Genomic DNA, 25,596 nt, shown 5'->3' on the forward strand with positions numbered 1-25,596 from the left:
AATGTAATCTTTGGCATTGTGTATCTTAACGTTACGATAGGGTGAATATTCTAACACTCACCCAGTCTCTTCTGTCTGACGACAATTCTGTTCCTTGGTATACCAAGAATCTGAGAAGCTGATGTCTGTCAAAATTAGATGATGTTATAGAAGTATTTGTAAAAGAAAACGGAAATTAATTTCTAATCCGAAAACTTAATTGATAAAGAAAATATATTTAAACATGTATATTCTACAGTACTGATTAAACATTTACGAAATCTGCTTTATTTTTGTATCTTTTAAATCCTTTAGTTATATATAATTAGCATTTGACGTTGTTCTGAGTTCAAACCTACTGGTCTGGAATACGCAAGTATGGGTATAAATTGGTTCCATTAATAAGCATTAATCTGGCCATATATTCATGAAACATGTCTTAGGTGTCCAAGGTGCGTAATTGTAATAGTATCCATATCGTCAATGAAATACCGTCATTTCCTAATGGGTGAAATAGCTGTCTGTAATTGATATAAAAACTTTATATATCAATAACTACATCATCTTTTAACATCCGTTGTTGCTAATTATCTCGATATGAGTTGTTTTTCATGTTAGGAAAGCCAATTTTATTCCTTCAGCAATTAAAGGTATATATTGATATTCATCCATGGATATCGACTTGTATATTTTTAGGCCGTCAGGGTTGAAGCGCCCAGGGTTCAGCGTCTGAACACTAAGTTGTCTTCTCATAGGAGATCTTGCATACCCCACTCCCTTTCGAACCATGAGTACAATTAGGCTGTTTTATATGAAATATTAAGAAATCACATTTATAATGCATCTGCGATCTACTAGTTCCGGAATTAATGTCTATCACATATTGTGCTTTTTTCAATAGTGTTGCCGTAGGATTTCAGCTGAATATTTCGCATTTACTTGGATTCGCCATTAACAGATGTGTGTTGCATAGTATATATAAAAATTTCTAATAGCTGGCATATATAAGTATTACCAGTACTAATGACATTCCTAGAAAATCAGTATGAGTTACAAAAGTAATGCAGTCATAGCTAAATGAATGCAATGTCTTCTTAAAGTTATTAGAAACGTGTGTAATATGAATATGTAGATGAAGCTCCATATCTGTTGTAAATCTCCATTATGTATCAATGATAACTTTAGTATAATTGAGAAGAACTATTCTTGTTGTAATCATAAACATAAATTAATTTTGAAAAAAATGAATAGGATACAAAATGATTACCTGGCAGAAAGTTGGTGCTTGTGATGTGGTAAATATTTCAATTTCTCCCAATTCATTTTTCGGTACAACAACTGCTCCGCTTGGCTCTAAATAGAAATGTTCCTGGAAACCCGAACGCACCTGTCCCTCTTTCACAAAGTCACAGAGTGGGAACTGTTTGTCTGGGTCTCCACAGTCTATTGGGTGTGAGGTATAGTCAAAATAGGAATCGGCTGCAATAGCTTCCTAAAATAGTTATATAGATTAAGCTTTAAAATGATAAAGATTCAAATGTTGTGAACTACACTGTAAGTAAACACATTCCCTCGTCTGCTGCTTCAATGCAAATATTTTTATGGCAAGAAAATTCAGTCTTCTGACACTTAAACTCTTTAAATAAAAATATAGGTCAAACTTTAAAATTAAATTGGTATAAAAACTTATATTGTCTTTTGACACAAACACAACACTTAACTTCTGCTTATATCGACGTACTGACCTATTTGATATGCTCTTTCTACTTTGTATCACAGAGAACTTAAATGCGTTCATGTAACAAATAAAGGAAATATATGTAATAATTAATCGATCACTTTCAGTCCATAAGTTGTTTTTAATTAAAAAAAAAGATATATATCTGTGCCTTTGAAAAAAAAGGAAACGAAAATATCAACATAAGTACAATTTCCACACTTGAATTCAATAAAACTAGGGCAAAGTTTAACATAAACAAGACTTGCAGGGAGACGCCTTAAACGTACTATGAGAATGTGATCGGATGTTCCTGAAGGGTAAGCGTTTTCTGGTTCATTAACGATACTCGCCATGAAAATTTTGATCAGTGCAAGAAAGTAATGTCACGTTCCCAAATGAGAACAAGGTAAACAGTAACGGAACCACCAGGCATACTAATAAACACCAAAAACTTTGTAATTCTGTTGACATGTTAGTATTTTCTTTGTTTTCAGGTACCGACGTAATAACACATGGGAATTTATTCCCGCGAAAATAGATGGTTTATCACTACAGTGTATATATATATATATACATATATACCTCCATTGTGGTAATGTTGGGTAGATCTAGATACATGATCTTCACAAGGTCTGCTGCCGTCTTAGCATAGTGTTCTGATGTAGCTACGATTGCACATACAACTTGACCAACACAAAACACCTGTTATGAAAAAAATATAATTTCACTGATGACTTTAATATTGATATTTTGAAATATTTTTTCTTATTTCCAGAATATTAAGACTTGCTATATAGGTGTTACATTTTCCAATCCAGTAACCAACAATAATGGCATTAACTTATAAAAATGTTATACATACATATTTATCAATAACAAAATCTTTGTGATGTAAGAACGTTTCCTTTTTGCAGAATTTATGTTTTGCTGAATCAAATCAACACAAATTATGTAATATAACATATACTGAAGATTTAAACGTGCAAGGTTTTTAGTAAGCCACCAGTCCATCCACAAACAGTCCGGGTATGTGAAACATTTCCATCCACAAAGATACCGGATATGTGAAACATTTCTATCCAAAAAGATACCGGGTATGTGAAACATTTCCATCACCAAAGATACTGGGTATGTGAATCATTTCCATCCACAAAGATACTGTGTATGTGAAATATTTCCATCCACAAAGATACCGACTATGTGAAACATTTCCATCCACAAAGATACCGGGTATGTGAAACATTTCCATCCACAAAGATACCGCGTATGTGAAACATTTCCATCCACAAAGATACTGGGTATGTGAAACATTTCCATCCACAAAGATATCGGGTATGTGAAACATTTCCATCCACAAAGATACTGGGTATGTGAAACATTTCCATCCACAAAGATACCCGAGTATGTGAAACTTTTCCATCCACAAAGATACCGGGTATGTGAAACATTTCCATCCACAAAGATACCGGGTATGTGAAACATTTCCATCCATAAAGATACCGGGTATGTTAAACATTTCCACCCACAAAGATACCGGGTATGTGAAACATTTCCATCCACAAAGATACCGGATATGTGAAACATTTCTATCCAAAAAGATACCGGGTATGTGAAACATTTCCATCACCAAAGATACTGGGTATGTGAATCATTTCCATCCACAAAGATACTGTGTATGTGAAATATTTCCATCCACAAAGATACCGAGTATGTGAAACATTTCCATCCACAAAGATACTGGGTATGTGAAACATTTCCATCCACAAAGATACCGGGTATGTGAAACATTTTCATCCACAAAGATACCGCGTATGTGAAACATTTCCATCCACAAAGATATCGGGTATGTGAAACATTTCCATCCACAAAGATACTGGGTATGTGAAACATTTCCACCCACAAAGATACCGGGTATGTGAAACATTTCCATCCACAAAGATACCGGATATGTGAAACATTTCTATCCAAAAAGATACCGGGTATGTGAAACATTTCCATCACCAAAGATACTGGGTATGTGAATCATTTCCATCCACAAAGATACTGTGTATGTGAAATATTTCCATCCACAAAGATACCGAGTATGTGAAACATTTCCATCCACAAAGATACCGGGTATGTGAAACATTTCCATCCACAAAGATACCGGGTATGTGAAACATTTCCACCCATAAAGATACCGCGTATGTGAAACATTTCCATCCACAAAGATATCGGGTATGTGAAACATTTCCATCCACAAAGATACTGGGTATGTGAAACATTTCCATCCACAAAGATACCCGAGTATGTGAAACTTTTCCATCCACAAAGATACCGGGTATGTGAAACATTTCCATCCACAAAGATACCGGGTATGTGAAACATTTCCATCCATAAAGATACCGGGTATGTTAAACATTTCCACCCACAAAGATACCGGGTATGTGAAACATTTTAACTATATAATTTTAATCCATGTATGATTGTGGCTATCAACTCCGTATTTATGCGAAATTATTACGCGCTTTTGAAAGTTCATGTATCAAATACTTAATCCCATTTCTTGTTCAACTCAACGTTTTCAACTTTATATACAAATATGTGGTTATCGTTTTACCCACGTCAATAAACAATGATTAGAGACTAATAGGACTACTTTCTGAAATGTATAGAAGTCTTGTCTGAAGAGTACAGAGCTATTCCCTGAAGTGTACAGAGCTATTCCCTGAAGTGAATTAAGCTATTCCCTGAAGTATATAGAACTATTCCCTGAAGTATATAGAACTATTCCCTGAAGTATATAGAACTATTCCCTGAAGTATATAGAGCTATTCCCTGCATTGTATAGAACTATTCCCTGAAGTGTACAGAGCTATTCCCTGAAGTATATAGAACTATTCCCTGAAGTATATAGAGCTATTCCCTGAAGTATATAGAACTATTCCCTGAAGTATATAGAACTATTCCCTGAAGTATATAGAGCTATTCCCTGAAGTATATAGAACTATTCCCTGAAGTATATAGAACTATTCCCTGAAGTGTATAGAACTATTCCCTGAAGTGTATAGAACTATTCCCTGAAGTGTATAGAACTATTCCCTGAAGTGTATAGAACTATTCCCTGAAGTGTATAGAACTATTCCCTGAAGTATATAGAACTATTCCCTGAAGTGTATAGAACTATTCCCTGAAGTATATAGAACTATTCCCTGAAGTATATAGAACTATTCCCTGAAGTGTATAGAACTATTCCCTGAAGTGTATAGAACTATTCCCTGAAGTGTATAGAACTATTCCCTGAAGTGTGTAGAAATATTCCCTGAAGTACACAGAGCTATTCCCTGAAGTGTATAGAACTATTCCCAGAAGTGTGTACAGAGCTATTCCCTGAAGTGTACAGAGCTATTCCCTGAAGTATATAGAACTATTCCCTGAAGTATATAGAACTATTCCCTGAAGTATATAGAACTATTCCCTGAAGTGTACAGAGCTATTCCCTGAAGTGTACAGAGCTATTCCCTGAAGTATATAGAACTATTCCCTGAAGTGTGTACAGAGCTATTCCCTGAAGTATATAGAACTATTCCCTGAAGTGTACAGAGCTATTCCCTGAAGTGTATAGAACTATTCCCTGAAGTATATAGAACTATTCCCTGAAGTGTACAGAGCTATTCCCTGAAGTGTACAGAGCTATTCCCTGAAGTATATAGAACTATTCCCTGAAGTGTACAGAGCTATTCCCTGAAGTGTACAGAGCTATTCCCTGAAGTGTATAGAACTATTCCCTGAAGGATATAGAACTATTCCCTGAAGTGTACAGAGCTATTCCCTGAAGTATATAGAACTATTCCGTGAAGTGTACAGAGCTATTCCCTGAAGTGTACAGAGCTATTCCCTGAAGTGTACAGAGCTATTCCCTGAAGTATATAGAACTATTCCCTGAAGTATATAGAACTATTCCCTGAAGTGTACAGAGCTATTCCTTGAAGTATATAGAACTATTCCCTGAAGTGTACAGAGCTATTCCCTGAAGTGTATAGAACTATTCCCTGAAGTATATAGAACTATTCCCTGAAGTGTATAGAACTATTCCCTGAAGTGTATAGAACTATTCCCTGAAGTATATAGAACTATTCCCTGAAGTGTACAGAGCTATTTCCTGAAGTGTACAGAACTTTTCCTTGAAGTATATAGAACTATTCCCTGAAGTATATAGAACTATTCCCTGAAGTGTATAGAACTATTCCCTGAAGTGTACAGAGCTATTCCCTGAAGTATATAGAACTATTCCCTGAAGTATATAGAACTCTTCCCTGAAGTATATAGAACTATTCCCTGAAGTATATAGAACTATTCCCTGAAGTATACATAACTATTCCCTGAAGTGTACAGAGCTATTCCCTGAAGTATATAGAACTATTCCCTGAAGTGTACAGAACTATTCCCTGAAGTGTACAGAACTATTCCCCGAAGTGTAGAGAGCTATTCCCTGAAGTGTATAGAGCTATTCCCTGAAGTATATAGAGCTCTTCCCTGAAGTATATAGAACTATTCCCTGAAGTATATAGAACTATTCCCTGCAATGTTTAGAGCTATTCCCTGAAGTTTGTAGAACTATTCCCTGAAGTGTACAGAGCTATTCCCTGAAATGTGTAGAACTATTCCCTGAAGTGTACAGAGCTATTCCCTGAAGTATACAGATCTATTTCCTGAAGTCTACTAAGATTGGACTTTTCAACTACACAGAAGTATTGAACATAATTATCTGAATACAATACTTTCGCCCAAAGACTAAGAGAAAAACAAGTCGTCAACTTACTTCGTTTTCTGCAAACAACGGTTCGTCCTGAGCAAAGAGTCCCCATTTATTTTCGCCTGGAACTGTTGACGCATCTAGGAAGTCTACAACACCTGGTGAAGCCATAGCAACGCTCTTGTCTATGGACAGTATCCGCGCATGCGCTCTCGTGCTAAACACTGGCTGTACGTACAGCTCATCTGTGTACATTGAATATTACATATCAAACTTCAGCATCAAAAATTCAAATCACAGTGTTTCGTCAATGTTACATTTTTCTCCTTTTTTAGAGAAAGAGTAGGGGAGGGATGGGGGTCATTTTTCCGTATGTACTTGTAATCCACAAACTCATATTCAATTAACTGTAAGATGTAACATAGATTTAATTAGCTCTATCTGTTCACGAAATAGTTGTGCGCGATTTCAAAGAAATGGAAATACTAGAAACAAGTTGATACAAATGGGCATTTTAAGTGGCAATATGTTTACGTAATCCCAATTATCAGTTATTCGTGGCAATAATCTTTCCAGCTTAATATATACATAAACAGTATGCCAGTTTTGATTTTATCACACAACCACTCACAAACTTCTACCACTCATCGATGCAATCATAGCTCTATATCACTGAAATATTAGCTGGACAAACGTGACAACATGAAACGGGCAGAGATATAACATGGAGTACTATAAAACCTGTATTCTCAATTATCAAACAAACAAACACATAGTAATAATCATTATACTCTTTGTCAAGGTCCCATGATAAAATTATGATAAAATTAATTGCTTACATAATTTCTGGAGAAAATGGTTTGTTGAACATCATGCATGTGCAATGATATAGACAAAAAATAACAAGTTCAGTATACTTGAAATTTGGAGCGATTTGAACAGACAGGAATTAATACTTGAAAAAAAAACATTAAAAACAAGAGGTGCAGCCATTTTGAGGAAACGTAATCGAATTGTTTTCGTTGAAATTTAACTATGGAGATACCATGAGGTACGTGTTTGGGTTTAAATGTCAGGAAATTACATACAGGTAACGAGTTTCCTGACTCTTGAGTAGTGCACTGAAGCTAGTATGTACTTAGAGTTTATTTACTTTCAAATCGTGGCATGTCGTCCAAAAACATAGCCTGTCCTGTCACAAGTGCAGGTGCAGAAACCAACGGAATAGAACGCCCAACTGCGTCGTGTGCTGGTTGTCCGGGAGATGGCGCTTGAAACACTTGTTGTCCTTCGCAAGGTTTCCAAGTAAGACCATTAGCATCCGCTCTTTTGTTCTGATATTGTGAATATAATTAAATAATATTCAAAAGTATATTTCATACCTGTGAGGCTATCTAGAAGGACTTGGTGTTCAACAGGTTGGTCTTTGAGTTTACCAGTAATAGCCAAAAACTTGCAATAAACGAAACGCAGCACTTTACGTTAAAAAAGATTCATAATACTTTGAACTTTCAAATTAAATCATTGTATATTGCATGTACCTGTCCTAATATTACGTACATGATTAAGCTTGTTTTGTATCTCTCTCCAGAATTTGATCACGAACCCACATGCCAGATTCTGCTTGTAGCTGCTAACAGTACCGTTTGATTCAGCTTGGAGCTCGCGTTTAAGTTCATCACACACCAAACCAAGAGTACTGTCGTCGGGATAACTATAGAAATATATGTTAAATATATCAATCATAACAGTGTTGCTTCGAGTTAAGTTAAAGTCTACAAAAATACAAACTCGATAATGTCAGATGCACTAAAACAAAACGAAATTATCATCTCCTAAACCCTTTCTGAATTTCGTCAACCTTGGAACGTTATATCTATGATAAAATATGACGTTTTTGTATAACAAACGGGAATGATGAGTCTACTTACTTTCCATTAGCTATTGATGGACACTTGGTCAATTTTCTTGTTGTTTCGAACACAGTTCCGAAACAAAGGTCAAGGTTTCTGAAGGAACCACGCCCATCCAAACTGGCAGAGAAGCATCCATTTAATAGGGCATAGCTAAATCCCTTTCTACTTGCCTGCTTATAGTACGCCACATGTGTATTCTGAAACAGGAGGAACACTTGTAGATATATGTGTAGGAGATATCGGAAAGGATAATATTAATCAAAATAATGCTTACAAAGTTCAACTCTTGTTATGTTTCGACGCATTCTTATCTTTAAGAAAGACACACAAGCGAACAGCAAATTTTAATCCAAAATTAGAATTGCATACAGTCAAGTGAAATTGTAAATTAGACTGTATTATACAGCTGTTTCTTCCTTCGATTAAATATTTAACTGTTTATCTCGTGCCACTAGTTGAATAAATAAACTGTTGCATACAGGTCACGACTAATCTCTAGTTTCTACCACCTGTAATCTCGAAAATTGTACAAACAACACTAATCTATAGCGCCTTAAATAAGAATTTAGATGTAGATGCACTAAAGCCAAATAATGAATTTAACTGCATCATACAGCTGTTTCGTCCTTCTAGGACGTCACATCGATGTTAAGTGTCTAAATTTTGAAACCTAGGAGGCGACTAGAGGAAAAACAAGATGAAAGAAACAAATGAAAAAAGAACCTAAATAGGGAGGTGCACTTTCACAATTTTCAAATCCTTAATTCTCCTACATTTGATTATTTCAGAAGAACGTCAATGACATGTATGTGTTTCTTTAAAACATTTAGATAACGCTTTAAATCGCATTCACAACAATAACTTAACAACAATGTTGATTCTATTTCTACTATAAATTTTTCAAAGGTATTCCTAACTACTTCTTTACAGAAACTTCTTTTCCTGAATCCTTCTTACCACATGATTAAGTGGCATCTTTACATAAAACCTACTTACCACAGAGTAACTGGAACCTTTACATGAACCCTACTTACCACAGGATTAAGTGGCACTTTTACATAGAACCTACTTACCACAGGATTAAGTGGCACCTTTACATAAAACCTACTTACCACAGATTAACTTGAACCTTTACATAAACCCTACTTACCACAGGATTAAATGGCACTTTAACGGATACCAACACTTCCGTCGGAGCAAGAGATGTTTTTCCATTACTGGTAAAAAATTGGTTGTTCAGTTCTACTTCCCTGTGTCCACCTAATGAACATTTATGATGTAAATGAATTCGTCGATAATCAATATTAATCAAGTGGTTATGTATTCATTGTAATAGTTACATTATCTTTATTGTCGTAGTATTGGCTGAAGTGGCTTCTCATTTAATTACACAAATGTCATTTCTTGAAATATATAATATACAAAATATTTACTCTATTAACCTGTAAACTACATTGAAAACGTAAATCAAAAAACTTTTCTAACATATTACCACTTCCTCTTTATAAATGATACCCACTTTTAGAAATCACCACAGCTCTTGCTCCAGCAGCCACTAACACGACACATAAATCGGATCGAGGGTCAGAAATCATCACGTGACCTCCAAGAGTCTGACAATGACAGAATGTTACAAGTTAAAAAATAGATGTCTGCAAGAATGCCACCGTTCCTATGAAAACCTATTTCGCGTTGGATTTATTATAAACGCGAATTTAACTCTCTCGCGATTATTTGTACAGAAATAACTCTTGAAGAAATCCATGCTGATTCTGTTACTGATATCAGAGTCGAGTCTATATATTTAATAGGACATCATTTCCTAATTTAAAGACATTGCTAGATCACTATTCGCGAAGTTATGTTTACTCAAATACGTCTAAAGAGGCAAGTTCGCCAAATAATGTATTCACGAAATCTAAGTGATTTACAGTATGCTAATCTTGGTCAGTCCAAGTGCGTAGTGTCACCTCAAATGAATGCAAAGTCAAGATCAACGAAACCAACAGAAATATTAATGAGCATCGAATAAATTAACTACAATAGAGCAAGGATCATAACGAAAATTAACATTATGCAGACTGACGACACTAACCGCTTGGTTTCTGATCTGCTGACATGCTAACCAGCGGAGACTTTCCAACATCGCTGTGACCACGTGACCTCGTATACCACCTCCTGTTGATAAGGTTGATACCAATCACAAACTTAACAGATTTCGTGATATTGCATATAACACAAATGCACATAATGGATATTCATCAGAACATGTAATTTATGTGTTAGCTAATTTCCGTCCATAACAATATATAAAACTGCTATTATCTTCTCTTTATTTTTCTGAAAATGTTTCATGAAACATTTGTTTTAAAGTTTTTCCAAAGAAAAACATTGAAATCAAAAACTTTTTAAAGCAATAGAGAAAAAACATCAATGGCAGTACAGAAATTAGTCATCATTAATAAATTAATAATGAAAATGAATTAGATGACTTTATATACCTATATATACAAACCATTGAGAGAAAGATTGCACGCCTTCAATCGCTCAGCGACATTGGTCAGTGTTAGCGCTGCTCCCATCTCAATACCATCTTCGTTGTGTTTAAATATTGTCATTTCCTGGACATTTTTGCATGAAATCAATGTTCCTTTGGTTATGGTATTTGATTTCAGTTTCCCAACTGTGAAGAAGATTCGTACATTATTGTCACTAAGTTTATGTCAATGTCGTTAGGAGGAAAAGTACAGAAAAAATATATTACAGAAATCGGTTCAACTGAAAGATCAAAATTTGCCAATATTACGTCTTGCAGTCTTTAAACTTCAGATTAATATCAGGTAGCATTTTTGTATACTTATAAATGTGAATAAGCTGAGAATATCTAAATAATATCATAGACTGAATATAGTAAGGTTGTTTTAAAAAATTACTTATTTTTTTTTTCCGAAATCCGGCAAAATTGGATTTTTTGTATTGTTTTGTTCATTATCCCCGCCGTGATTAAGCAAATACAATTTATCTACAATTTAAGAAATAGCTTCCAACATCAAAGCGACTTATATATCGATAAATGATATACGTATATGATAATAACTATACCCAAATTGGTGCCTCCCATCACGATGTGACTATTTGGTTCTTTGTCCATTAGACTCAGCACCTCCTGTATAGTGACAGGTCTCAGCCAACTCCAGTCGCCACTCCGGAACACTAATTTCTCCGTACCCTGGTCCTTTATCAAAATGTATTGATTATACAATTTTAGTCCTCACTATTTGTAATGATGTTTAAAAGCATTAATCATCTAGAAGATACATAAATAGGTTTACATGAATGGATAACTTGAAAAAAAGGCTTTTCTATCTGGAAAAAGTATTTTTAAAATGCCAAAGTTTATTGCATAAAGACCTAGTTCTGATATAAGCCATCCTGAAGACATAATGTCTATATCAATAAGAATTTACCTTAAGTTCTTTCGGAAATCGTATTTTCCCTTCCAATTTGTCGTCATCGATATTCTACAAATAAAGGAAAACATTATCATATTCTGATACATTTAAGAATCTGTACTATTAACAAATAATTTTACATCGCTGTACCTGATCCAATGCGACGACACCTAATATTTCCACATTAAAACGAAGAATGGTTCAAACTAATATTTGGAGTACAAAGGACTTAGCTGTTATTTAAATCAGTTTTAAACTTGAAACCTGAACCTTTTGAGGCATTGACACAGACTTGTGTCTTCCTTCTTGTTAACTGTTTCTATTTTATAAATTTACATTATTTTTGTCTGCTCCATGTACGTTTTCAAAAATATCCGTGCTAATATTTTCTTTCGTGTTGTATCCTCCTTATCGTCAATTAGTAAATTGGATTGAATTTCTATGTCACAGATGTAAAGATAAGATAGTAATAGCGGATAGGTAGATAATACGCCATGATATATGGACGCTAAGGTAGATGTGGAAAGATGATGATACGAAACCCTTTTGTATGAATTACGTACCTCATGTTTACCGCTGCCATTAATGGTTAATTGACAAAGGTCTTCTATGTCTCCTTTGTCACACTGGCCACGTTTTTCACAACCCTTCGTACAAACAAACAATTTCACTGAAAACCTAGTTATAACACTATAAATATTGTTATTTAGATATTGTGAATCAGTTACTTCTATAAAAAAAATATATGTTCACTATTGTACATAGAGAGATTAAATGTAATAATAATACAGATTGAGATGGTTATTTTTTCTATGATGTAACACAAATGTTTTTTACAAATTGTATACAAATTTCTGCACACAAAGGATGTGACATTTATAACGTTTGCATTTTTCATGTGTGAGAAGAAAATGATATGTACAATTAATATTTAAGATGTATTATGTCTTCCATGTTTTTTTCTGATTATTTATGATAATGGTATAGGCACTACGACATATGCGTTAACATAATCAAATATCTTTCTCGTATCATAGTCAATACGTTCGAACCAGTATGTTTATACTAAAGCAGTACTCGACATCAGCATCTTGTTACATTTTACCTTTTTGCAGAAGTTTTGAAAAGCATCAACAATTGGCCGATACCCAGTGCAACGACAAATGTTTCCTATAGATAAAAGATGAAATCAATTATCAAATACATTAAATACGATACATACACATTGGTAAACAAACGTCTTATATATACACGAGACCTTAGTGATAGCGCCTATTGTAATAAAGTATTTATTTGTATCGTGATTATAAAACAAACACCCAGGCAACACATGTATAACCCGGAATCGATTTGTATTGTGTTCTTTTAAAAGTTGGCACATAGGCAACACGTTTATAAGCGTTTTCTTAAATATTGACACCTTTATATTCTAATTCGGGCTAAATTGTGGCTATATTTAAATCATGTTTAAATGAAACATCTATTAATGCAGGTTAAAATACCTATATATAAGAGCAGAACACATTTGCTTCATGTTCTATGTATGTGATGTAATTTATGTAATATTTGTGTCTTGATAAATAGGCGGGTTGCCTCGACAAATTGACAATTTACTTGTCCGTACAATTGCTATTACTTCATTGATCCTATATATAATTGCAGAACAACAGATATACCTTCCAGTGCCATTTCTAGAGATTCCTGAGACGGCTCTGCGGTCTGTTGTAGTAAGGAGTGCATTGTCATCACCATGCCCGGTGTACAGAAACCACATTGGAGACCAAACGACTCCATCAGACTGGTCTACAATAATCAAGTATTTCTCTTCTTTTAAAGGAACAATATGCCAACATCAAACGTCAAGTTCATGAATATCTAAATATAGAATATTGTATTTATAACATACACGCTGGGCAAAGAATAAAGAGTACGTATATGCCTTTTTCTTTTGATGTCATATTGATCAAGGAGGAATTATTTCCGATAGCTCAAATTATTCGTCGTCTAATTTTTGTTAAAGTTTGAACAGCAAAAAAACTATTATTGGAAAAAGAAAAAAAGGAATTTTAAACAAAAGAAGTCGTTTTCATTATTTAAGGGAGACAACTCAAATATAATATGATATCTCCAAGGTATCATTACCCCAAAGTACATGACATCACAAGAAATAAAGTATTTCATGTTAATGCGTGCTGTAAAATCCTCGTAACCAAAACATATTGATAAATGATAAGTAATATAATAAAGTAATTTGTATTTATAAGCATTTATTAAAAATGAAATCACCTATAATATAATAGATTAACCTACCTGTATTCCACTGAGTCCCTTTCGAGTACTACCCACCCCCTCCACTGTCGTAACCGCGTAACCATGGAGATGGCATACCAACACAAGGCAAGCATTCACATTTGAATGTCTGAGGAATCGTTAAGATAAATATTTAGAACTATTACTTAAAATCGTCTGTATGATCATTTGGCTGATAATGCATATCTGCTACATCAAGACTATTTTTACTTTAAACATTCGATACCAAAACGAGCTTTGCATAATTATTACCGCAAATGAAAAAGAAACTTTTACATCTAAATACACATGCTTTATGTTATTTGTCAAAACATCCCCTTTAATCCTCCTAACTTATTAAATTTACATCATCATATAACAATCCGACATAAAGAGGTTCAATTCAGCTTACAGCTGATGTCGATTGATCGTCCCCATGCAATGTACTTATTTCAGCTTTGGTTACAAAAAGGATACTTGATCTGTTGTTCTGCCTTGTCCCACCAGGACAACATCACTGTACACGATCCACATCCTCCCTGATTACATGCGTTTTTCGTTCCTGTAAGTTTTACTTGGTAACTTTAAGGAAAACATCTTTCTATGTCGGATGCAAATATTTAATGATTAATATATTAGGCATGGATCAGTTTTCTAGCATCACGACTTGTTACAATATTTTCTAAGTTTACATTAAAACATATATTTAATAGTATCATATCTATTTATGATGTAACTCCTTTCAAACTCTATAGATTTGACATTTAGTCAGTGATATAAATAAAATCGTACTTTTCAATTTAAACACATCAAAACTGCTAATTTACATGTGCATACATTGTAGGAAATTATACTGCAATTAATGTGTAGGTATTACTAACAAAAATATATTCTCATTCATTGGAATCAACAAATGTTGTTTATTTTCAGATTTTTTTCTTTTTTTTTTATCTTTATTTTCTCTGACTAATTAAATTCATTGAGATATGACAATACATGCATATGACATAAATCCATTTGAGGTATAGCTACTTACATGGAGATAATAAAAAACGAGAACGTTTTCAGACATGCGCAATGTTAAAGTAGGTCAATGTTTATGACATTCTTTACATACTTAAGGATACAATGCCGTCGGAGATATTGCAGTAATGTTGTTGTCGGATCAGGCCTATTCTCCACGATCTAAATCGAAGGAAAAAAATATGATATCTTACACAGTGTATTGCTGATACTTGATTTACAATGAGTAGATAAGGAATTCCATTTTCCCAGTTTAGTTCACCTGGCCCCACTTGAATAAATCATCTCAACTTGAGATTTCCTCAAGTAGAGATTTTCCTCAGCTATTATATCCTTGAAAATATCTTGTATGAAAATTCCTCAAGGAATTTCAGGACATCCTAGCCGATGACTTCCTCCTGTTCCTTGAGAAAATTTTATACTAGCCGTTTTTGAGGAGATATCAGCTCAGGAAAATCTCGACTTGAGGAAATCTCAAGTTGAGATGTTTTATACAAGTGGGGCCTGGTCTTGCAGAATAGTCTAAAGATGCAATCCCTTCTAAAATGAAAAAGCGCACGTAGAGCATCATTTCGAAGTGTTGCCCAATATAATATAACGTCTGATTAGAGAGGTTTTGCGGCATCAGTGCTTGTGATTTTGCTGGAATGATACGTAAATTAAGTATTGCTGGTGGTTTCGTTATAGAGGTCGTCCTTGTCGACATAAGTCAGTACACAATTTTCTCATTGACCGTGTTCTCTTTATAGAGGTAGTCCCTGAATTACTCTCCATGATGTTATTTCAGTTTGAGATGTCGCTTTATAAAGGTACTCTCTAACCGACAATATTATTTCTATAGAGGTATTTTCAAATTTACTGCGATATCCTTATGAAGTAATTTTTAATTGACTGGTCGCTGTGAAGAGGTACTTTCTACCCAACAGATGTTTCTTTATGGTGAAATTATCCAAGTGACTTTGATATTTTAATAAGGTTATTTCTAATTTACTGGTCGCTTCATAGAGGTACTTAATAACTGACAATGGTATTTCTATAGAGGGAATTTATAAATTGACTGTGATATTTTTATAAGGTAATTTCTAATTGACTGGTCGCTTTATAGAGGTACTTTTCAACTGACAAAGGTATCATTATGAAGGAATTCTCCAATGAACTGTGATACTTTTACGGGGTATTTTCTAGATGAATTCTCACTTTATAGAGGTACTTTCTAACCGACAATGGTATTCCTATAGAGGGATTTTAAAACTGAAGTAATTTCTATTGACTGGTCCGTTTATAGAGGTACTTTCTAACTGACAGAGGTATCTTTACAGAGGAATTGTCTGAGTGACTTTGATGTCTCAGTGAGGTAATTTCTAATTGAGTGGTCGCAGTATAGAGGTACTTTTCAACTGATGATAGTATATTAATTGAGAAATTATATATAAATATTCTATCCAGACCAAAGTTAATTCTAACAAGTTGTTGCTTAAACAGTTTTAACTATGTTTTCATGTTTTCGTTTAGAAGTATATGAAACAATTGTTGGTGTGTTACATACGTACGCATCGATTCTGTTATATGAAGGATTAGTAACGAGACAGTGCTGTAATATGTGTAACCTATAAACATCTGTACTCAAACAGAAAAACAGATAATGTGCGGGTTAATACAACAGATCTGCCAACATCATCAATAATATATATACCTAATGTAAACACTTTACCATTGAACGGTCGTCTGGTTGCATTTATTGTCAATATGAATGCAATATGGTTGAACATAAATAAGATTATTATTTGTCTGTCATCGAAATCGCAATCATACTGATGATGAGTATACTTTGACTACCGATCAATATTTATATTTACATTTAATATATTGCTAAATAAAACTTTGTCTATTTTGTCAAGTTCTAATGGTTTGTCATCCTATCTTTTATGTTGGAAAGTGGCTTGAAAATCATAATCATGTAAGTGATTAATGTTAAGCTATAATATGTGTTATCTGAGACGACGTGCAAAGCGCTGACTTAACACAGGTCAAAAAGGCGCCAAAATGTCATATCGTTTTGTTATGGTCTGGAATGGGGTTAGTTTAGCTAGTTCAAATACAGGATTGGTTTGGTTATTTCATCGGGTTGGTTTGGTTAGTTCTTACACGAGGTTGCTTGCTTTAGTCCTAACATTGGGTTGGTTTGGTAAGTTCTCACACGGGGTTGGTTTGGTTGGTTCTTAAACGAGGTTGCTTGCTTTAGTCCTAACATTGGGTTCTCACACGGGGTTGGTTTGGTTGGTTCAAACCTGATGAACTTACCAAACTAACCCTGTGTTAGAATTAACCAAACCAATCCCGTGTTAGAACAAACAATATCAATCCTGTGTTAGTTAGTTCTGACAGTTGTGTGTTCAATTTGTAATTGTAATCATTGACCATACAAGGTAGTCAAATTTATCTAACTTTTTGATTTAATATCAACATAGTGTATATTCAAAAAGATATCAAAGAGCTCCAGTATATAGGGGGAAAAAGGAATAATTTTGTAAATCAAAACCATAAATACCTGTGAAGTGTTAATTTTCACGCATACGTACGATTTTATAAAAGATAAACACATGCTATTCAAAACAAAACGACGCTGTTACGGCGTCAAGTGAATACTCTAAAAAAGATTTAAATAACTAGGCGATATGTTACACTTATTTAAAACGAATGCTATAAGCTTTCTAATTATATTCGTCACTTATAATTATGTACTATGACGATTCAAATTAGGGCAACAAATTTGACAATTTTAATGCTTAATGAACAACATTAACGAACATACCATGACGAAAACTACTTGCCTTTTTTGAAGTCAAGTTGTGCGAACAAGAAGAAATAAACTATACATCCATCATGTAAAGGCGACAATGTATGTCCTGACTCACCTTTTGTTGATTCACATAAAACACAAGTGTGTCCCTCGTCTTCTCCATACTCTATAGTGATATCAGGGTCGTGACATATGGCCAATAGTGTGCAATACGTTAGATGCAGGTGCAAATGACACCAGATTTTTTTCTCTATTATTCACGTTGTATCTTATGTGTATATCATGTTCTATTGCGATCGTTTACAATACTTATAATCATACATATATTATACAGTCGAAACTCGTTATCTCGAATTTGTACAACTCGAAGACCCCGTTTGATTCGAAGTTTTGAAATATAATTCGTCTGTCCCCGCTGGACGTTTCACCAAACGTTCGATCTTGCTTAAATTTGATACTCGGATAATTCGATGTTTTCAAAGGGTCCCGCCGGTTTCGAAATAACGAAGTTCGATTGTAATTATTATGTAACATACATATTGACAACAGATCAAAAATATAGAATACTTATCTAAATAAAGGTAAGTACACCCAAATAAAGAACAATATGAAACGGTATACGGCTCATAAAAGCATTTCAAAGACCGTTATTCATTGTGTCACTCAGTTTTCGTCCCGTTTTGCCGAGATTTCTGTTAATTAATGCCTTATATCACGTTTAATCTATCGCTGGTTTGTTTCTGGATAACAGTCGTCGTTTAGGAAGAACGAGATCTTGGTAATCGTTCTGTTAGATAGAATGTGAATATTTTAACTGGTATAGACTAGTCCATTCACGTATTACATGACAGAGTCTTGTCTAGAAATAACGTTATGAAGGGGTTTAGTAGGCTTTAGTAGGAATCTTCTTGATGTCATGTTTAGTCGAATGACAAGAAGTACTCAAAAATTGTACAAAATACATAAACGAACAAATTTAGAATTAGATACAGTAGAACCAAATAATGAATTAAACTTCATCATATAGTTGTTTCATCCTTCTAGGACTCCTCAATAATGTTAAGAGTCTGGAATTTGAAACCTAGGAGGAGACTAAAAAATATCAAAATCCATCGAAAAATACATGTCAGAATCTAGACAGTGAGGTTTACTAGTCCCTGAGTTTTGATACAGCACACCGAGTATGTGTGTGCATTCTGGTATAAAATCAATAACACTTTGTCTTACTTCACATAAACGGCACGTGATGCCTATATCGGACGATACGTATGACGTACTGACCAGCTGATGTCTTACCTGTTGCTCCAGCAGAATAATATAGAAATGTCAACATATAAATTATAAAACAATGAATCATAGTCAGATAACATTTAATGAACCTATCGTAATTGCTGTGTATCGTTAAATTAAAATCGTTTCATATAACACCAACACGTTTTTTGTTCAACACAAACAAAAGTTCAATGCGAAGTTGAAAATAAAACTATAACTTAAATTCATTGAACTTAAAGCAAACAACGATCGAAGGTACAATTCGAGCGCGAAAAAGGACAGGAACAACATAAAATGTTTCATTGCCACACCGACTATATAAATAATCTAAAAATTTCATGTTCTCAAAATAAGAACAGCTTCATCCATGACAAAATTACCAGTGATCGGCTGTTTCGGTTAGATGCGTTATCAGTAAAGCTTTTGGTAAGAAATTGATGATGAGTTTGGCATAATATTGTATATGCGCTTGAGAAAGTGATATTTATAAAATGCCGTAAAAAGACAGTTCAAATATTATATCTATAGATATTACATACGTATGTTGATTTCTTACGATGATTTTACCTCGGTTTACACTCAAACTAAATAACCAGCTACCAGCAGCCTTATCCCTTAAGTGGAAAATTCTTTTGACAGTATACTGTTTTCGTTTCTCAGGTCAAAACAATGAGCAATGGCAATAATAGTCAGATATTGGATGTTATTTTAGGTTCTGTCGGACATCGTTATCTCGAACTCGTATAACTCGAAGACACGATTTAAATCGATGTATTTCATATCCCACGGCCAACCTTTTCATTAAACATTCGATGTCACTTAAATTGAAAACTCGTGTAACTCGAAGTTTTCCAACGGTCCCCGCCGTCTTCGAAACATCGAAGTTCGACTGTATTTCAAAAATTTAATTAGTATGATACGTTTACTACGTGATGATTGTCTATGACGTCAAACTATTGTTAGTATGTAAACATTGCATACTGTCGCTATTTGATTTACTCGAACACGTTTCAATATAAAATTCAACCTTATCCTCCAAAGGGACCATTTAGGATGCTAGACAGAAGATGATTATTATTATTTCTTTATTTCCTCCAATTTGAAGAGTCACAAAAACATATATACAAGTTAATAGATAATCAATTCAATTCATGAAATAGACATGTTTAAGTATACATGTTTCTATATGCACAGTATTTAAGTACTAATGATATGAAATTTACGGAATTTACAAAGTATTACAATATTAGATATATATGATATAAAGTCTATCATAGGAAAGGGAATATGTAAGAGGTAATACATTTGTTTTTATAATTAACGATGAAACAATTTCATCATTTTATCGATAGAAATGGCGCAAATTAATGCAAAACATTCATAGTCTAATGCAGATAATGTATACTGAACATTTTCACCAAGTAATATATGTATAATATCAAAATCTGGCAAAGATTGCAAATAAGTCATAAATTCTATATTAACATTTTAACAGATCAGGAACCAAAGAGTGTCTCTTAGTACTTCAGTCTTTGTACAATGTAGAACAATATGGGTAGTAATATCGCTGTGTAAATTTCCTCAAAAATGACATAATTCCATTACATTAGAAGACCTTATGTCGATACACAACTTCATAACGTTTTGCATTCTATGCAAATGTTCTGTAAACTTCAACGCTAATTTCCATAAAAATGAACAATAGATTTCCACAATGCTTTACTAGGAAAAACGGTATCTGAAACATATTTTAGTAGATACACATATAAATCATATTTGCGCAATATTCTCACAATATCAGGAATAAAACCCCTTTGACAAGCGTCGTTCAACTGATGCAAAAGTAAACGTTTAAGAAAAACAGAATGAGTCCGGTATTTTCTATTCATTTGACAAAGTCGTCCTAGGAACAAGAGTTTTCTTGTATCAATATATGCTTCGATTGATGTCCAACCGATTAATGAGATAGCCATAACAGTTCCGGTTCTAGCATTGAAACCCTGAACTTCACTATAAAGTTCTGGGCGCGTTCTAATTTAATCAATTCAGCCCTCGATAGTTGCCATAATTCACACCCATATAAAGCGGATGGAAATACTTTAGACTTTATAATTTTGGCTATAGTTAGAGGGTTGAGGGATCTAGAATGAGCTCCAGACTTTACAAGAGCCAATGTACCGCTCTTTAATTTTCTACAGGCTGTTTCTGTTCTATCTGACGAACAAAATCTAAAATGCAGCAAAACGCCTACATGGGTAATCTTTTCAACAACTGATAATATTTTTCCATAAAGGTAAACATGCTGTGGCAGCGTCCTGCACTTACTGAAGACAACATTTTTACTTTTGGTAACAGAAAACATAAATCTCCACTTACAACTATAATTTACGCAAATGTATACTAATTCTTGTAAACAAACACTAGTATTACTGATTAAGCATATGTCGTCAGCCTGCGTAGTAATGTTAACCTTGCAGTCAATAATCATGGCTCCTTTACCTGACAATTCTACTTCATTTAACAAATCGTTGATGTAAACTAAATACATTTTTGCTGATAAGGACCCACCTTGTAATATCCCCCTTTCCATAAAAACAGGAGGAGACAAGTGACCTTGAAAAGCAACATAGCTAACAAAGCCAGTATATATAAGCCTTAATATTTTCCAGATTTTTCCCTTGAAGCCCAAATTATACAGTTTAAGAAGTAACCCGTTATGCCAAACAGTATCAAATGCTTTGTTGCTATCTAAGGATGCAACAAAAGAATCTGAATCGTTTTCTTAATTATATCTGATACATTCTAGCAAATTAAACGACGTGCATAAACTACACGTTTTTATGGTAAGCAGATTGTTATGTATTTGGAAATGTTTCTGAATCCAACAAGGATTCCTTTCTAATTAACAAAACAGATTTAAATATTTTGAAAAAGACTGGTATGAGAGTCATTCCTCTATAACTGTTTGGGTTATCTTTGGGTTTCCCATTACCTTTGTACAACGTAAAAATTGTCCCTCTTTTCCAATCGTTAGGTATGTGGCTGTAATGAACAACAAGATTAAACAAATGTGTAACATACCTCAATAGCTTGTCACTCCCGTTCTTAATATGTTCATAGACAAGACTATCAAAACCTCCAGCTTTATTATTTTCTAACTTTATGCACGCTGTTCTAACTTCATCAACAGTAAAAACGTCTGCAAGAAAAATATCTTAGTCAAGATGAAGCTTATCTTGTATAACATCAATATTTAATGAAACATCATGGAAAAAACTGTTATCAGAAGATTCATTCATATCATTACTGACGAGATCATTAAAATGGTCACCCAAGCTTCTACAATTTGTTCAGGGTCACGTAGGGTGGTACCATTATACTTCATTTCTGTTTGACAACCACGGGTATTGCGACAACGAAACCTCCAAAAGAGATTCTGATCAATTTCTCCAGATTTATCAATTTCGGCGTATTGTTCTTTCATATAAGTGTCAAAAGCGTGACGTAAACAACGTCTGAAATTTGTTTTAAGACGTTTATATTCTAAAAAAGTAGGATTTGCACCTCTTGGTTTCCCAGCCATAGCCCAAAGGGACCTCTTAGAAACCATTTCTCTATGAAGCTTTGATAAATCTGTATTCCAGTTGGGTTTCAAATATTTTCTAAACGAATTTCTCTTAATTGCTTTAATAGTTCGACTGTGCTTTAAAACTTTAATTAGTAAAAGTGATACGTTTACTACGTGATGATTATCTATGACGTCAAACTATTGTTAGTATGTAACCATTGCATACTGTCGCTATTTGATTTACTCGAACACGTTTCAATATAAAATTCAACCTTATCCTCCATAGGGACCATTTAGGATGATAGACAGAAAACGATGTTTTCTTGATAATCTAAACTAGCATGTTTACATTTCAGCTGACCTATTTATTTCTTAACTTAAACGCAAATACAAAAACACGAATCTGATACTGTCATGTATGATGTAAATACTCGCTTAAAAACAAAACCAATACGAACGTTTTCTAAGAATGTTCTATAAACAGAATTATATATAAATATATTTTGCATTCGTTCTGAAAATACGATAGACTTGAGGGAGAAAGAGAATGAATGAGAAATGTCATTTTTGTCAGTAACCGGATACATAGTCCTACATTTATATACTTTAACACTTTGGTCCACAGCTTAAAACTAGGTCACAGAGACAATGATATTTCATTGTCACGTTTGCGATGGCGATCTGTTATCAAACCAGGTGAAAGGCGGTAACACACAAACTGGCCATTAATTGACGTTATTTACCCGATGGCAATTCATACCTCTATGACCCTGAACTTTTAGTAAATATAAACACATTCGACCTAGTCTGAAACTGAAGTCACTTTCCAAGTTTATTTTCATCAAAATAATAATATTTTTGTGCGAGTTTTAAGATATTCAGATGGTGGTGTTCATCGAACACATGTATTCGCCTTCACTATTTCCTTGTATGTGTATTCATGTAAGGTGAAAATGACGTTTTATAACTTTGAGACAATACAAAACATAATGATGTGTGTGAACATTCTTTTCGTTTAAACTGTACATAAGAAATCCTAAATATATACTTTACAGCTACGCGCCTCTTGCCTGCTTGTCACTTCCACATAATAATTTATAATGTAGAAGTTGAGAGTACATGTCACCTTACTAGTCTCGGCTAGTGGGATTTCCCTTTAGTCGAGCGGTACTCACTTCTTTACATCAGCGTATGTGTACACAATTACTTACATACGTATATTTGTAAACACTGATTTACATCAGCGTATGTGTTAACACTTATTTTACATCACTTTATGGGTAAACACTTGTTTACATCACTTTATGTGTAAACACTGATTTACATCAGCGTATGTGTTAACACTTATTTACATCAGTGTATGTGTAAACACCTATTTACATCAGTGTATGTGTAAACACCTATTTACATCAGTGTATGTGTAAACACCTATTTACATCAGTGTATGTTTAAACACCTATTTACATCAGTGTATGTTTAAACACCTATTTACATCAGTGTATGTTTAAACACTTGTTTACATCAATGTATGTGTAAACACCTATTTACATCAGTGTATGTTTAAACACCTATTTACATCAGTGTATGTTTAAACACTTGTTTACATCAGTGTATGTGTAAACACTTGTTTACATCAGTGTATGTTTAAACACCTATTTACATCAGTGTATGTTTAAACACTTGTTTACATCAGTGTATGTGTAAACACTTGTTTACATCAGTGTATGTGTAAACACTTGTTTACATCAGTGTATGTTTAAACACCTATTTACATCAGTGTATGTTTAAACACTTGTTTACATCAGTGTATGTGTAAACACTTGTTTACATCAGTGTATGTGTAAACACTTGTTTACATCAGTGTATGTGTAAACACTTGTTTACATCAGTGTATGTTTAAACACTTGTTTACATCAGTGTATGTGTAAACACTTGTTTACATCAGTGTATGTGTAAACACTTGGTTACATTAGTGTTAAAACCTAGGTAGGATTTGTCTATTTTACTTTTGGTGTGAGTTTCTTGTATAACACAATGAAAGAAAACTTTGGTGTAAGCTTAAGTTGAAATGTCATCAACTAAAGAAAACATGTTTTCCAAATAGTCACTTAACATGACGAAGTTGGTCCAGAAAAAGTTTGATTGAATAGGTTTTAGGGAAAAATACAATCTAATATTGATTTTTCTGTTGAGAAATTATAAATCATTTCTTTGGAAATCATTTCTAGTGTTGCCACGAAGCTTCGAATGTTCTGTATTTGCTATTCCAGTCCGGACCTATTTAAATAAGATAAATTCATTCAACCATTTTAAATGAAACACTAATGGAAGAAAAAATTACCTCAACCTACAACAACATGGTTAGTTATTTTAACAAACATAACCACTTTTCCAAAATACAGACGTGCCCCAATTTTAATGTAACAAAACATGTGAAAAATGCCCTAACAAAATCGTACCTCGGCAATCATGAATATTCTTCGTTTACAAAGTTCTTTTTATAGATAAAAGAAATACATTCGGTATTTCATTATGCCTTAGGGACTAAATAGTGAATTAGCAAAAACGATGTAGCAGGTGTTACAATTATATATTTTCTCAGCTCAAGGACATTTTGTCGGAAGAGTTGAGTTTGGATAATACGACATGTTTAGCCAGATGTTCTTCCTCGGGGTTCTGTTGAAAAGGTAGTAAACGATTTAATTTATATTCCTTTGTAGAAACCAAACGCATTTAAATTACGTTATCAAGTTTATATCAACATATATAGATCTATTTTGTATTCGTCATACGCGGCCCTTGTGATACTGTCTTTCATAACTAAATCTTCAGGACTATAGAA

The 25,596-nt window shown here is 33.8% G+C and overlaps 1 protein-coding gene across 1 annotated transcript in view; it reads right to left on the reverse strand.

The window, feature by feature from the left end:
* Nucleotides 1-18,077, reverse strand: part of LOC132563847 (xanthine dehydrogenase/oxidase-like) — a 29,776-nt gene extending 11,699 nt beyond the window's left edge. Inside the window, exons 1-20 of the mRNA XM_060228603.1 lie at nucleotides 18,030-18,077; nucleotides 15,219-15,276; nucleotides 14,569-14,665; nucleotides 14,113-14,221; nucleotides 13,479-13,605; nucleotides 12,908-12,972; nucleotides 12,366-12,449; nucleotides 11,818-11,871; nucleotides 11,453-11,585; nucleotides 10,866-11,033; nucleotides 10,446-10,528; nucleotides 9,870-9,963; nucleotides 9,501-9,610; nucleotides 8,366-8,547; nucleotides 7,995-8,148; nucleotides 7,588-7,768; nucleotides 6,501-6,679; nucleotides 2,282-2,401; nucleotides 1,247-1,471; nucleotides 62-125 (exon numbers count right to left, since the gene is read on the reverse strand). Coding sequence (XP_060084586.1) covers nucleotides 62-125; nucleotides 1,247-1,471; nucleotides 2,282-2,401; nucleotides 6,501-6,679; nucleotides 7,588-7,768; nucleotides 7,995-8,148; nucleotides 8,366-8,547; nucleotides 9,501-9,610; nucleotides 9,870-9,963; nucleotides 10,446-10,528; nucleotides 10,866-11,033; nucleotides 11,453-11,585; nucleotides 11,818-11,871; nucleotides 12,366-12,449; nucleotides 12,908-12,972; nucleotides 13,479-13,605; nucleotides 14,113-14,221; nucleotides 14,569-14,665; nucleotides 15,219-15,276; nucleotides 18,030-18,077 — 2,335 coding nt within the window. The remainder of the gene's footprint in view (nucleotides 1-61; nucleotides 126-1,246; nucleotides 1,472-2,281; nucleotides 2,402-6,500; nucleotides 6,680-7,587; nucleotides 7,769-7,994; nucleotides 8,149-8,365; nucleotides 8,548-9,500; nucleotides 9,611-9,869; nucleotides 9,964-10,445; nucleotides 10,529-10,865; nucleotides 11,034-11,452; nucleotides 11,586-11,817; nucleotides 11,872-12,365; nucleotides 12,450-12,907; nucleotides 12,973-13,478; nucleotides 13,606-14,112; nucleotides 14,222-14,568; nucleotides 14,666-15,218; nucleotides 15,277-18,029) is intronic.
* Between the last annotated feature and the right edge of the window lie 7,519 nt (nucleotides 18,078-25,596).

This window comes from Ylistrum balloti, unplaced genomic scaffold (genome assembly GCF_031769215.1).
Source record: "Ylistrum balloti isolate Yb309-2 unplaced genomic scaffold, AGI_CSIRO_Ybal_v1 Utg369676, whole genome shotgun sequence".
NCBI classification, from domain to species: domain Eukaryota; kingdom Metazoa; phylum Mollusca; class Bivalvia; order Pectinida; family Pectinidae; genus Ylistrum; species Ylistrum balloti.